Below are 14,579 nucleotides of genomic sequence, written 5' to 3'. Positions count from 1 at the left end.
GGGGGGGAGGGGAGGGAGTCACACCAGTTACTGAAGAAAAGGTTCACGTACTTTTTTCCAACAAATGCATATAATATTGGATCAACTTTGAAGCTGTACCCTCAAGTTCTGGACAATCTCACCAAAGAAAACATTGTCTCCACATCTACCTTATCTAGTCCTTTCAATATTCGGTAGCTTTCAATGAGATCCCCCCCCCCCCCCCCCCCACATTCTTCTAAATTCAGTACAGGCCCAAAGCTACCAAATGCTCCTCATATGTTAACCCTTTCAATCCCGGAATCATCCCCGTGAACCTCCTCTGGGACTCTCTCCAATGGCAACACATCCTTTCTGAGATATGGAGCCCAACACTGTTGAGAATACTCCAAGTGTGGCCTGACTAGTGTCCTATAAAGGCTCAGCATTATCTTCTTTCTTTTATATTCTATTCCCTTGAACTAAATGCCAACATTACATTTGCCTTCTTTACCACAGACTCAACCTGCAAATTAACCTTCTGGGAGTCTTGCACGAGGACTCTGAAGTCCCTTTGCACATCTGATGTTTGAGATTTCTCCTCATTTAGATAATAGTCTGCATTATTGTTTCTTTTACCAAAATGCATTATCCTACATTTCCCAACACTGTATTCCACCTGCCACATTTTTCCCCATTCTTCCAATTTGTCTAAGTTCTGCAGCAATCACAGTACTTTCTCAGCACTACCTACATCTTGTATAATCTGCTAACATTTTGTTACAAAGCCATCAATTCCATGATCTAAATCATTAACAAACAATGTGAAAAGCAGCAGTCCCCATGACCCCTGAGGAACATCACTAGTCATTTGTAGCCAAACAGAAAAGATTCCCTTTATTCCCACACGCTACATCCTGGTTATCAGCCATTCCTCTATCCATACCAGTATCTTTCATGTAAAGCCAGGGGATTTTATCTTGTTATGCAGCCTCTTGTATGGCACCTTATCAAATGCCTTCTGAAAATCCAAGTAAATTACATCCACAACTCTCCTACGTCCACCTCGCTTGTTACTTCCTTGAAGAACTTTAACAGATTAGTCAGGCAAGATTTCCCTTTTCAGAAGCCATGCTGACTTTGACTTATTTTATCACCAGTCTCCAAATATCCTGAAACCTCATCCTTAATAATGGACTCCAACACTTCCCCAACCATTGAGGTTAGGCTAACTGGCCTATAATTTCCTTTCTTTTGCCTTCGTCCCTTCTTAAAGAGTGGAGTGACATTTGCAATCTTCCAGTCCTCCAGAACCATGTCCAGAACCATGCCAGAATCAAGTGATTCTTGAAAGATCATAACCAATGTATCGGTTACCGTAGATTCCGGACTACAGAGCGCACCTGATTAAAAGCCGCTGGCTCTAATTTTAGAAAGAAAATCAATTTTTTACTTGTACAGGCCGCACCGGATTTTCGGCCGCAGGTGTCCCACGTTGTAATATGAGATATTTACACAGAAAGATATTACACGTGAGGATTTTTTAACTTTTAATTAAATCCATATGGTAACATAAACAAATACATATTGCAAATGCTTTTTTTCGAACCGTGCCTGTAACGCGGCTACTTTTAAATATACGTTGCGTATACTTTTTTACTGAACAACATTCCAATATCTCCTAACAACTGGTAAAAAATATATATACTGCAGCCTACCAGGAAAAGTTATTGATCGCCTTTAACTTAAAAGCAGCGTTTTGGCTCCACCGCTCCGCCGCTCGCCCCTGCCATCCCGTTTATCACAAACTGGTATTTTTCCCACAAGACGCGGCGAAACCGGGTGTGACGTCATAGCATCCCGCGATGTAGTACAGAAAACAAATATAGTTAAAACTCTTCTAACTTTAACTAGAAAATGAATTACTAAGCGAAAATATTATAAACTAAATAACTGCCATAAAGGCAGCACAATGCTTTTCTTCGAGTGTTTTCCATGTTGATGAGGGTGAGTACAAATGACTGATTTACAATAATTTAATTGTGAAAGTGCGCTTGATTTATCGTACAATTTCATTGGACCTCTGTGAACTACTCATCAATTTTATTGGTCTACTGTTACGAGGCAAAATGTTTTTGGCGGCATGAAAAAAAAATGCATTAGCCGCACCGTATTAAAGGCCGCAGAGTTCAAAGCTGTTCAAAATGTGGGAAAAAAGTAGCGGCTTAAAATCCGGAATCTACGGTATTTGTTCAGCAACCTCTCTCAGATCTCTGGGATCACTATCATCTTGTAGACTTTAAACCATTTTCCCCACTACCAATACACATTTTTGTCTCATCTGCAAACTCACTCACCTTACCTCCTACATGAACAACATTAAGATTTATGTTATATGTACATTTCAAACTTGCTAAGGGCTGTCACACAGCCAGAGTCATCCAGCATTGATGAGTTACTCCGCTCTTCAGCCTGCTGAGAAAACACTCATTTGCACCAATCCAATGCACTTCCCAAAATTCAAGCATCCAAGGCAGAACTGAACCCAGGTCTCTTAAAGCTGTGCAGCCTCCTCACTTCAGAAAAGAAAAGCTCAACACATTAGTCCATAGGCAGTATGGTGGGATCCTTCATGATATTGCTGGCCTTCTATTGACACCATATATATCCTTGTGCACAGACTTGCAATGTGTGTCACAAAGTCAAGTTCACTCGACTATATTCCATGTGCACACTCTTAGATGGGTCAAGACAATAAAGGCCGCAGGTGCTGGACTCAGGATGTTGACAGAATGGTGAAAGACCTCATTAGAGTGGATGTGGAGAGGGTGCTTCAGTGTGCTAAGTGTGGCCTACGGATAGGCCACACTTAGACCCCCTCCAGTTCGCCTATCAGCCCTGACTAGGAGTTGAGGATGCCATCGTCTACCTACTGAACCGTGTCTACATCCACCTGGAAAAGGCGGCGAGCACTGTGAGGGTCATGTTTTTTGACTTCTCCAGTGCGTTCAACACCATCCGCCCTGCTCTGCTGCGTGAGAAGCTGACAGTGATGCAGGTAGATGCTTCCCTGGTGTCATGGATTATTGATTACCTGACTGGCAGATAACAGTACATGCGCTTGCAACAGTGTGTGTCAGACAGAGTGGTCAGCAGCACTGGGGCTCCACAGGGGACTGTCCTGTCTCCCTTTCTCTTCGCCATCTACACATCGGACTTCAACTACTGCATAGAGTCTTGCCATCTTCAGAAGTTTTCTGATGACTCTGCCATAGTTGGATGCATCAGCAAGGGAGATGAGGCTGAGGACAGGGCTACGGTGGGAAACTTTGTCACATGGTGTGAGCAGAATCATCTGCAGCTTAATGTGAAAAAGGAGCTGGTGGCGGACCTGAGGAGGGTTAAGGCACCGGTGACCCCTGTTTCCATCCAAGGGGTCAGTGGGGACATGGTAGAGGATTACAAATACCTGGGGATACGAATTGACAATAAACTGGACTGGTCAAAGAACACTGAGGCTGTCTACAAAAAGGGTCAAAGCCGTCTCTACTTCCTAAGGAGACTGAGGTCTTTTAACATCTGCCAGACGATGCTGAGGATGTTCTACGAGTCTGTGGTGGCCAGTGCTATCGTGTTTGCTGTTGTGTGCTGGGGCAGCAGGCTGAGGGTAGCAGACACCAACAGAATCAACAAACTCATTTGTAAGGCCAGTGATGTTGTGGGGATGGAACTGGACTCTCTGATGATGGTGTCTGAAAAGAGGATGCTGTCCAAGTTGCATGCCGTCTTGGACAACGTCTCCCATCCACTCCATAATGTACTGGTTAGGCACAGGAGTACATTCAGCCAGAGACTCATTCCACCGAGATGCAACACTGAGCGTCATAGGAAGTCATTCCTGCCTGTGGCCATCAAACTACAACTCCTCCCTTGGAGTGTCAGACACCCTGAGCCAATAGGCTGGTCCTGGACCTATTTCCACTTGGCATAATTTACTTATTATTATTTAATTATTTATGGTTTTATATTGCTATATTTCTACACTATTCTTGGTTGGTGCGACTGTAACGAAACCCAATTTCCTCCGGATCAATAAAGTATGTCTGTCTGTCTGTCTTCCTCCAGTGAGAGGGTCTAAGACCAAAGGACAAAGCCTCAGAATAGAGCAGCGTCCTTTTAGAATGGAGATGAGGAGGAACTTCTGTAGCCAGAGGGTGGAAAATCTGTGTAATTTGTTGCCATAGGCACTCTGGAGGGCAAGTCACTGGCTATATTGAAGACAGAGGTTGATAGATTTTTGATTGGTCAGGGCATGTAGGTGTAAGGGGGTTTCTTCTTTATGTTACTTCGTGTGTTAATCAAAATGGTTTCTTCGTTAAAAGTAAAAATGCTTCTTTGTTATGATAACTGGAGAGAGAGTGCTTTCTCTTGCAGTTGTTTGGGTTATAATTACTAATAAATAGAATTGTATTCGTTTGTGGGGATATACAATTACTGATAACAAGAATCGTATTCCTTTGTCAACCAATTGGGATAGAGGTTATTCTTTCTTGTGGGTCTGTAAGCTAGAGTTGGGCAGACTTTGGGAGAGATGATATGAGGGGGTTAGAGGGAGAAGACGTGATGTTGTAAGTTGGGCGACAGAACGGACCCTTAGAGGGTGTCACAGGCCAAGGGTTTTCGGCAAGGAGAGAAGATGAGGACAGATTCGTGTGGGGCGTCTGGTCGACCACCTTTGTTGTTCCCAGGTGGCGGGTTAAGGAGGTTGGAGGGGATTGGATGGTGGCAAGAAGACTTCCTTGTCTGAGCTCCAACGATTGTGCACGAAGTGGTTGGACTTTGATAAGTTTGGCGCCTTTTAAGATGGGATCCGGAGCGATTGAGCAGTGAAAGAAGTGCATGGAGTAAAGCCAGATCTAACATATAGAGAGGCTTTGAGGAAAGAGAAGCAGAATAAAGGGTGTAAAGGTAGTAAGGGCTAAAGTGTGTGTACTTCAATGCAAGAAGCATCAGGAACAAAGGTGATGAACTGAGAGCTTGGATACATACATGGAATTACGATGTAGTGGCCATTACAGAGTCTTGGCTGGCACCAGGGCAGGAATGCATTCTCAATATTCCTGGATTTCAGTGCTTTAAAAGGGATAGAGAGGGGAGGAAAAGGGGAGGGGGGTGGCATTACTGGTCAGGGATACTATTACAGCTACAGAAAGGGTGGGTAATGTAGCAGGATCCTCTTTCGAGTCAGTATGGGTGGAAGTCAGGAACAGGAAGGGACCAGTTACTCTACTGGGGGTATTCTATAGGCCCCCTGGTAGCAGCAGAGATACCGAGGAGCAGATTGGGAGGCAGATTTTGGAAAGGTGCAAAAATAACAGGGTTGTTATCATGGGTGACTTTAACTTCCCTAATATTGATTGGCACTTGATTATTTCCAAGAGTTTAGATGGGGCAGAGTTTGTTAAGTGTGTCCAGGATGGATTCTTGTCACAGTATGTTGACAGGCTGACTAGGGTGAATGCCAAACTAGATCTAGTATTAGGTAACGAACCGGGTCAGGTCACAGATCTCTCGGTGGGTGACCATCTGGGGGACAGTGATCACCACTCCCTGGCCTTTAGCATGATCATGGAAAAGGATAGTATCAGAGAGGACAGGAAAATTTTTAATTGGGGAAGGGGAAATTATGAGGCTATAAGGCTAGAACTTGTGGTGAGAATTGGGATGATGTTTTTGCAGGGAAATGTACTATGGACATGTGGTCGATGTTTAAGGATCTCTTGCAGGATGTTAGGGATAAATTTGTCCCGGTGAAGAAGATAAAGAATGGTAGGGTGAAGGAACCATGGGTGACAAGTGAAGTGGAAAATATAGTCAGGTGAAAGAAGGCAGCATACATGAGGTTTAGGAAGTAAGGATCAGATGGGTCTATTGAGGAATATAGGGTAGCAAGAAAGGAGCTTAAGAAGGGGCTGAGAAGAGCAAGAAGGGGGCATGAGAAGGCATTCTTCAATTATGTGAAGAACAAAAGGATGACAGGAGTGAAGGTAGGACCAATTAGAGATAAAAGTGGGAAGATATGCCTGGAGGCTGTGGAAATGAGTGAGGTGCTCAATGAATACTCCTCTTCGGTATTCACCAATGAGAGGGAACTTGATGACGGTGAGGACAATATGAGTGAGGTTGATGTTCTGGAGCATGTTGATATTAAGGGAGAGGAGGTGTTGGAGATGTTAAAATACATTAGAAAGGATAAGTCCCCGGGGCCTGACGGAATATTCCCCAGGATGCTCCACGAGGCGAGGGAAGAGATTGCTGAGCTTCTGGCTAGGATCTTTATGTCCTCATTGCCCACGAGAATGGTTCCGGAGGATTGGAAGGAGGCGAAAGTGGTCCCCTTGTTCAAAAAAGGTCGTAGGGATAGTCCAGGTAATTATAGACCAGTGAGCCTTACATCTGTGGTGGGAAAGCTGTTGGAAAAGATTCTTAGAGATAGGATCTATGGGCATTTAGAGAAATATGGTCTGATCAGGGACAGTCAGCATGGATTTGTGAAGGGCAGATCGTGCCTAACAAGCCTGATAGAGTTCTTTGAGGAGGTGACCAGGCATATAGATGAGGGTAGTGCAGTGGATGTGATCTACATGGTTTTTAGTAAGGCATTTGACAAGGTTCCACACGGTAGGCTTATTCAGAAAGTCAGAAGGCATGGGATCCAGGGAAGTTTGGCCAGGTGGATTCAGAATTGGCTTGCCTGCAGAAGGCAGAGGGTCGTGGTGGAGGCAGTACATTCAGATTGGAGAATTGTGACTAGTGGTGTTCCATAAGGATCTGTTCTGGGACCTCTACTTTTCGTGAATTTTATTAACGACCTGGATCTGGGGGTAGAAGGGTGGATTGGCAAGTTTGCAGATGACACAAAGGTTGGTGGTGTTGTAGGGGATTGTCAAAGATTGCAGAGAGACATTGATAGGATGCAGATGTGGGCTGAGACGTGGAAGATGGAGTTCAAACTGGAGAAGTGTGAGATGGTACACTTTGGAAGGACAAACTCCAAGGCAGAGTACAAAGTAAATGGCAGGATACTTGATAGTGTGGAGGAGCAGAGGGATCTGGGGATAAATGTCCATAGATCCCTGAAAGTTGCCTCACAGGTAGATAGGGTAGTTAAGAAAGCTTAGTTAGCTTTCATAAGTAGAGGGATAGAGTTTAAGAGATGCGAAGTAATGATGCAGCTCTATAAAACTCTAGTTGGGCCACACTTGGAGTACTGTGTCCAGTTCTGGTCGCCTCACTATAGGGAGGATGTGGAAGCATTGGAAAGGGTACAGAGGAGATTTACCAGGATGCTGCCTGGTTTAGAGAGTATGGATTATGATCAGAGATTAAGGGAGCTAGGGCTTTACTCTTTGGAGAGAAGGAGGATGAGAGGAGACATGATAGAGGTGTACAAGATATTAAGAGGAATAGATAGAGTGGATAGCCAGCGCCTCTTCCCCAGGGCACCACTGCTCAGTACAAGAAGACATGGCTTTAAGGTAAGGGGAGGGAAGTTAAAGGGGGATATTAGAGGAAGGTTTTTCACTCAGAGAGTGGTTGGTGCGTGGAATGCACTGCCTGAGTCAGTGGTGGAGGCAGATACACTAGTGAAGTTTAAGAGACTACTAGACAGGTATATGGAGGAATTTAAGGTGGGGGGGGGGGGGTTATATGGGATGCAGGGTTTGAGGGTCGGCACAACATCGTGAGCCGAAGGGCCTGTAATGTGCTGTACATTTCTATATTATATTGTATATATTCCTTTTATATTGTATCTCTATTAAGTACATAGCTCCAGTAAGTGTAATAATTTAATCGCATATCGTGTACTGTCTGTTATTTTCGGGGGGGGGGGGGGGAGACATCACACAGCATCTACAAAAGCTAATTGCCAGTTTGGCAGGGCCGAAGGCTGCTCCCCCTAGATGGAAGTGAGCTGAGTGAACCTGAGGCTTACCAAGGGGCTAAATAGGGATACAGGAAGAAGGCAGGAGATCAGGACTGAGAGAAAAATTGCATCAGTGGTGATGAAATGGTGGAGCAGCCTTGATGGGCCAAAGGGCCTAATTCTGCTCCTATATTTTATGGTTTATAGTTTTTACATTCCAGTGCCCGGTACTATAAGATTAGAGACAGGAAACTGTGATCCAATCTTTGTACAAGAGCAACATCTCCCTTTGCGAAGGCAGGCAAAACACGTTTAACTGGAAGGTAACAATATATGAGAGCTTGTCTATTTACATTTCATAGCACTATTAAGGCAGCATGTTGAAAGCCCTGTAGAATGGTTTATTCCTTGGTAATGTTCCTGACCTGTATAGAGTCAATCTGATGTGTTTCTAGCAACCACCTACTGTTTGCATAGATGAAGATACACTTAGGTTGGGTTTTGCATGTAAGATGATGCAAATGGAACTGATTTCCAGTGTGATTTTGCAGAAAGGACTAGAAACATTAACTGAACATTTCTGAACAAAAATTATATTAAAAAATCACTAACATTTGTTCTATTGTCCAACTTGACTCTTCCTCAATTATCAGCGGTTCCTCAGGCTCCTCTGCCTGTGTTAAAGCAACGAGAAAGTTAGTAATGTGCTCTGAGGGCATGATTACATTGACTTTGACAATCGTATACCGTTTCATGCACTGATCTGACTTTCATAATCCCCGGACAAACTTGGGTATATTCATTAAAATATTTCATCACTGGGAGCAAAAATCTCTTTCAAGCAACAATTTTTGTAACAGTTTGAGGTGGAATAAATGGTTAACAAAATAATTTATTTGTAAATATATAAATTAGTAATTGGTCTTTACAGCTGTTTATTTTATTTCTATGGAACCAGTCACTCGTGGAAGAGTTTTTAATTATAACAGTTGCTTTTTATAATGTGAATAGGACATAAATGGAAGATATTAATTTTTCTACCATCTTCAATCTGAAATGTATGTAGTCTGGTAGAAGAGAGGAATAAAGGAATGATGTAATGTGACATTGCTATAGACTGTGGCACAAGGCTCCTTTTCACACACAGAAGTGACACAAGGAAAGATCTCAGGGCCCAGAAAACATGCTACCTGCTTGGCCTGAAGTCCAGCACATTGATTCAAGCTTTAAAGCGGGGGTTCCCAACCTTTTTCACGGCATGGACCCCTATCATTAACCAAGGAGTCTGTGGATCCCAGGCTGGGAAGACCTGATTGAAAGGCTTCTTCTAATAAATAATGTGGTTGGCCAACCACTTCAAAATTGATATATTCAATCAAATCAAAGTACATTTATTATCATGATGTATAAATCATACACCTTGAGATTTGTCTGTCTACAGACAGCCACAAAGCAAGAAACCTGAAGAACTTCATTAAAAAAAAGAAAGACCATAACCACTGCTCAGAGAAAGAGAAAAAACACATACATGGTGCAAACAATAGATGTAAATGACAGCATTCTGAACCAAGTTGAGTCCTTAGGTCTGCTCTCCGGAGCAGCCAGAGTGGTAGGCCCAAGCTTCGATATTGTTCATCATACTAGCAGGCAAAAATGCCGCAAAACTCACAGCCACCAGAGAGAGGAATAAACATTGTCAGGAAGTGATGGCGAGCCTGACCCTTGCCTCTGCATTATGGCTTTCCAGTCTAGAACAACTTTTAAATTGTCCAAGTACTGAGTCGTGCCTCGCTCTAGTACCCAGACCCTGGTACAGCGACACACCTGGACTTCACAGCCTAAAACTGTTCTCGATCTCACCAAATCAACCTGGCACTTGGAGCAATTCAACCTTGCACCTGGGTTAAATGGACGTCCATCAAAACTCTTCTGCATTGTCTCTGGTCTAAATTGTTCACTCCAACAGTGTTAGCAATACGAACTAAGTCTGTGACCACATCTCGAACACGCTACATTCCATCTTTGCGATGCTCCCGCAAGGCCAACCTTCAAATCAGATTTGCTACTTCATTGATTGCTATGATAGTTGACCACAATTTGCTTCTGAAAAGGTGTTATTAGTTATGTTTATAGTCATATCTCTTGTCTCTGATCAGCAAAGGTGCTATCCGTAATATTTTAGTCATATTTCTTGCCTCTGATATACCAGCAAGCTGTCACATACCTTCAGTAGCACCTTCTTAAACTGGAAAATTTGAGCAGATAGTCAACTTTGAGGCCAGAATGGGCAGTTAATCTTTAAACAATTACATTTAATGTTTGCAACCCCTTAAAGTGTGTCTATGATATTTACCTGAAACATCTCCTTAAATCAAAAGCTTTTTTTAAAATACTGAAAATAATGCATATCTGAGAAAGTTACAAACTCTGATACAAATATTGTAAGCTACAAAGCATTGCTTCTGAATTTAATATCAGTTTCAGCAGTTAATTCAAGTTGAACTACAACATAGTTGTGCGATGTACTACATTCAATAAAGGTCTTGAAACCTGGGAGTATTTAGTTTTCTGGTCAAGACGGCGCTGCTGAGGGTGAGCGACAACTTAGTGGTAGTTCCCAAATAAAATAAATACAACTAAAAACTTTGGTATTAACACTTCTTCCTTAAAAAATTATGGTAAACAATCACCGCAAACAATGAAGAAAAAAGCAAAGGCAAGGCTGAGTGAGGGTCGAAGAGTGCAAGTGCGAGATGCAGACGGGGTAAGATTGAGGCATATTCAAGATGAAGTGGGAGTAAGTGGAGCGGAGAAAAGGAGGAAAGGCAGATTTGGGCCCTGTCCACCTAAACCAAGAGCAAAGCTTGTTTGAGCTAAGTGCTGGGCTGATTTGGAAAGATTGAATATGGGCTGGAACATGGTGGCAGGGTCCAGGGCCAGAGTGTATCGAATCAGCAGGGCCCAGGTCCTAGAGTGAGGAGTGACCTGATGTTTAGACGATTTAAACGCCAGGTCAGGTGAATTGAAAAGGCCGTGTGTCGGAACCACAGGCGAGGGTTGAGCCAGTTCTGCTCTTGCTCTGTGACGTTGGCTCTGTTCTTTGCCGCACAGAGACTGTGGGTCTGCTCTGGGCTTCACATTGGAAACTTACTTTCATTCTCAATGCTATTTGCTTCTATTGTTTGCATGACTTTTTCCCCCTCTGCCTATTGGCTGTTTGTCATTTTTCTGGGTTTCTTGTTTTGAGGCTATCTGTAAGGAGACAATTCTCAAAGTTGTGTAATGTATACATACTTTGATAATAACTTTATTTATGGAAAACACTGAAATTACATATAAAATTAAAGAAATATGGTAATGATTTCAATTAAAATGTTTTTCCTTTGGCTTCAAACTTCAAAGACCAGTTCTCAATCACCTTGACAATATTTAATTTTTCTCAGAAGATGGATTGCTAGTGCAGCATGCTTTCCCTTGACTGAATAAAAACCTACTCTGAAGAACAAAACTGCATTCAGTGAAGGAAATGGATATTACCAGATGCAGTTTTCAACAAGAGAACCTTTGCATTTGTGCACCCCCATGAAACACTGAGCTTGATACTTGCCTTCATGTAAATCCTAAACTCAGAACTTAAGCCATCATCTTGGACAGCCAATTTCTCTTCCACTTCGAAATTACGCTGCAGAAAATCCTTTGTCTCCTGATCAGATTCCACTGGAAGGAAAAAGAGTACTTTAATAGAGCTGAAAACATAAAAAGAAAGCTACTCTACTAATCTACTACTGTTAACTGGATTAATTGCTAATCATTATTATTCATGCCCAAAGTGCAACTAAAGCTGAATTGCTAATCTTTTACCTTGAGATTAGCCTCAAGCAACAGTAGACTCTCTACACTACTGCTCATTGAGAATTTGAACTATAACAAGAAATAATTTTGACTTGAGATGTGGTTGCATTAGAGTACAAATCTGAGATACACTCAGTGGCAACTTTATTAGATACAGGAGTGTACCTAATAATGTGGCCACAGGAGGGGGACCTAGTGGGTTTCCTGCCTCTGTAGCCCATCCACTTCAAGGTTCAACATGTGTTCAGAGATGCTCTTCTGCATACTGCTGTTGTAACACATGGTTATTTGAGTTACTGTCATCTTTGTGTCAACTAGAACCAGTCTGGCCATTCTCCTATGACCTCTCTTATTAACCAAGTGTTTTTGCCCACAGAACTGCCACTGACTTGAGATTTTTTTGTTTTTCGCACAGTTTTCTGTAAACTCTAGACACTGTCGTGCATGAAAATCTCAAAACATCAGATGTTTCTGAGGTACTCAAACATCTGACACCAGCAATCATTCCATGGTCAGTCACTTCGATCACAATTCTTCCCTGTTCTGATGTTTGATCTGAACAACAAATGAAGCTCTTGACCATGTCTGCATGTATCGAGTAGCTGCCACATGATTGGCTGATTAAATATTTGCATTAATGAGGTGTACAGGTGTATCTAATAAAGTGCCTGTGAAATGCACATCAAGAAAACTGAATGATTTCTCAAGATTGAACGGAGATGGAGAAGATTGCAATAGCTTACTTAGATTTAAATTAGCTATGAAACCCCTTATTTCAAATCTACTGTCAATAAAAACACTGGCCATATGTGATTAAAAAATAAGATTAGATTAGTTTACTAGTTCATACACCAGGGTGCAAACTCCCCTAGTGTGATCTGACCAATGTCTCAGCATCACATCCTTGCTTGTGTGGTAACATTGCATTTGCCTTCCTTACCATGGACTCAACCTGCAAGTTAGCCTTAATGAAATCTGCACAAGGACGCCAAAATCACTTTGCATCTCTCATTTCTGAGTCTTTGCCCCATTTAGAAAACAGAAATAGGGAATAGCATTTACTTCCTCTACACTATATTCCATCTGCCACCTCTTTGGCCATTCTCCTAATCTGCCTCCTGCTAGTCAACCAATCTTCTAATTATGCTAGTATCTTTCCTATAATACCATTGGCATTACAGGAAATGTCTCACCATGTTTAGCAGCCTCACGTGCAGCACCTTGTCAAAGGCCTCTGAAAATCCAAGTAAACAACATCCACTGACTCACCCTTGTCTATCTTGTCTATTATTTCATCAAAGAACTCCAACAGATTAGTCAAGCAAGATGCCTCTAAAAGAAATCATGCAGACTTTGGCCTATTTTATTACGTGCCTCCAAATACCCTAAAAGCTCATCCTTAATAATGGACTCGCAACATCTTCCCAACCACTCAAGTCTGGCTATCTGGCCTATAATTTCCTGTCTTTTGCCTCCCTCCCTTCTTAAAGAGTAGGTCGACATTTGCAACTTCCAGAATCATTCGAGAATCTTGAGGTTCTTGAAAGATCGTAACCAAAGTCTCCACAATCTCTTCAGCCAGCTCTTTCAGAACCCTGGAGTGTAGGCCATCTGGCCCAGGTGACATCTACTTTTAAACATTTCACCTTCCCAAGCATCTTCTGCCTAATAATTGCAACTACACTCAATTCTTCCCCATGTCACACTTCTATTTCTGACATTCTGCTTCTGTCTTCTACAGCAAAGACAAACATAAAATACTTATTAAGCTCCTCTGCTACTTCTTTGCCCTTCATTACTACCTCTCCAGCGTCATTTTCCAGAGGTTCAATATTCATTCTTGCCTCTCTTATATTCTTTTTATAGGTTCCTCTCACTGGTGAATACTGATGGGAACTATTAAGTACTTCCTCTTCCTCCTCCAACTCCAAGCACATTACTTCTTTTATTCCTGATCACTCCTACCTTCATGTTCTTCACATACACGGACAAAGCTTTGGGGCTTTCCTTAATCCAACTTCTCATGTCCCCTTCCAAGTACCTTCTTAAGCTCCTGGCTACTTTATAACTCTCCAGAGCCTCGTTTGATACTTGATTCTTTCATCCTCTTAACTAATGTTCCAAATCTCTTGTCAACCATGGTTCCTTTCCCCGCCTGAATGGGACAAACCTATCCAGAATCCCATGCAAGTGCTCCTTCACCAACTTCCACTTTTCCATTATGCATTTCCTCCAGCTCATTTGGCCTTTCAACACCACATCTTTAGCCAAAAGAGCACAGCCATGCCTCAACTTTCTGAAGAGAATGAGGCAAGCAAGGCTCCCCCTCCACCTTTTTCACAACATTCTACTGGAGTAGCATCAAGAGCATCCTGACCAGCTGCATCACTGTCTGGAATGGAACTTAAAATGCAGCACATTGCAAGACCCCGTAAGGACAGCTGAAAACATCTTGTTCTCTCAGGACCCGTATCAGAAGTGCTGCTTACTCAGTGCCTCTAGCATTGTCAAAGATTCCTCCCATCCTTCCCATACTCTTTGACCTTCTGCCATTAGGCAGAGATACCACAGCATAAGAACTGGCTGGGCAATAGCTTCATCCCCCAGGCTGTTAGACTGCCTAACACCCTGCTGCCACCAGCACACGTGTACACCCTGTTGGAATGCCCTGCCTCCGCACCCCCTCCCAACTCATGGTCACACTCACATCCTGCACCAGTCACCTTTCATCTTTTGTTGCTGTTCTTTCACATATTTATAGTGCTGTTTGGTTATTAAAACAGTGCCAGTAACATTATACTGTCTTACATAAACTTGTAATCCTCAGCCCATGCCACTCAGG

The 14,579-nt window shown here is 42.7% G+C and overlaps 1 protein-coding gene across 5 annotated transcripts in view; it reads right to left on the bottom strand.

Annotated features, from left to right (window-relative positions):
• lrch1 (leucine-rich repeats and calponin homology (CH) domain containing 1) overlaps positions 1 to 14,579 on the bottom strand; it is a 502,659-nt gene that overhangs the window by 157,949 nt on the left and 330,131 nt on the right. For all 5 annotated transcript variants that reach the window (XM_073046169.1, XM_073046165.1, XM_073046167.1 and 2 more), the window contains exons 9-10: positions 11,489 to 11,602; positions 8,498 to 8,555 (exon numbers count right to left, since the gene is read on the bottom strand). In XM_073046169.1, coding sequence (XP_072902270.1) covers positions 8,498 to 8,555; positions 11,489 to 11,602 — 172 coding nt within the window. The remainder of the gene's footprint in view (positions 1 to 8,497; positions 8,556 to 11,488; positions 11,603 to 14,579) is intronic.

Source organism: Hemitrygon akajei, chromosome 5 (assembly GCF_048418815.1).
Source record: "Hemitrygon akajei chromosome 5, sHemAka1.3, whole genome shotgun sequence".
Lineage (NCBI taxonomy): Eukaryota > Metazoa > Chordata > Chondrichthyes > Myliobatiformes > Dasyatidae > Hemitrygon > Hemitrygon akajei.
This window is presented reverse-complemented; position numbering and strand designations above follow the sequence as displayed.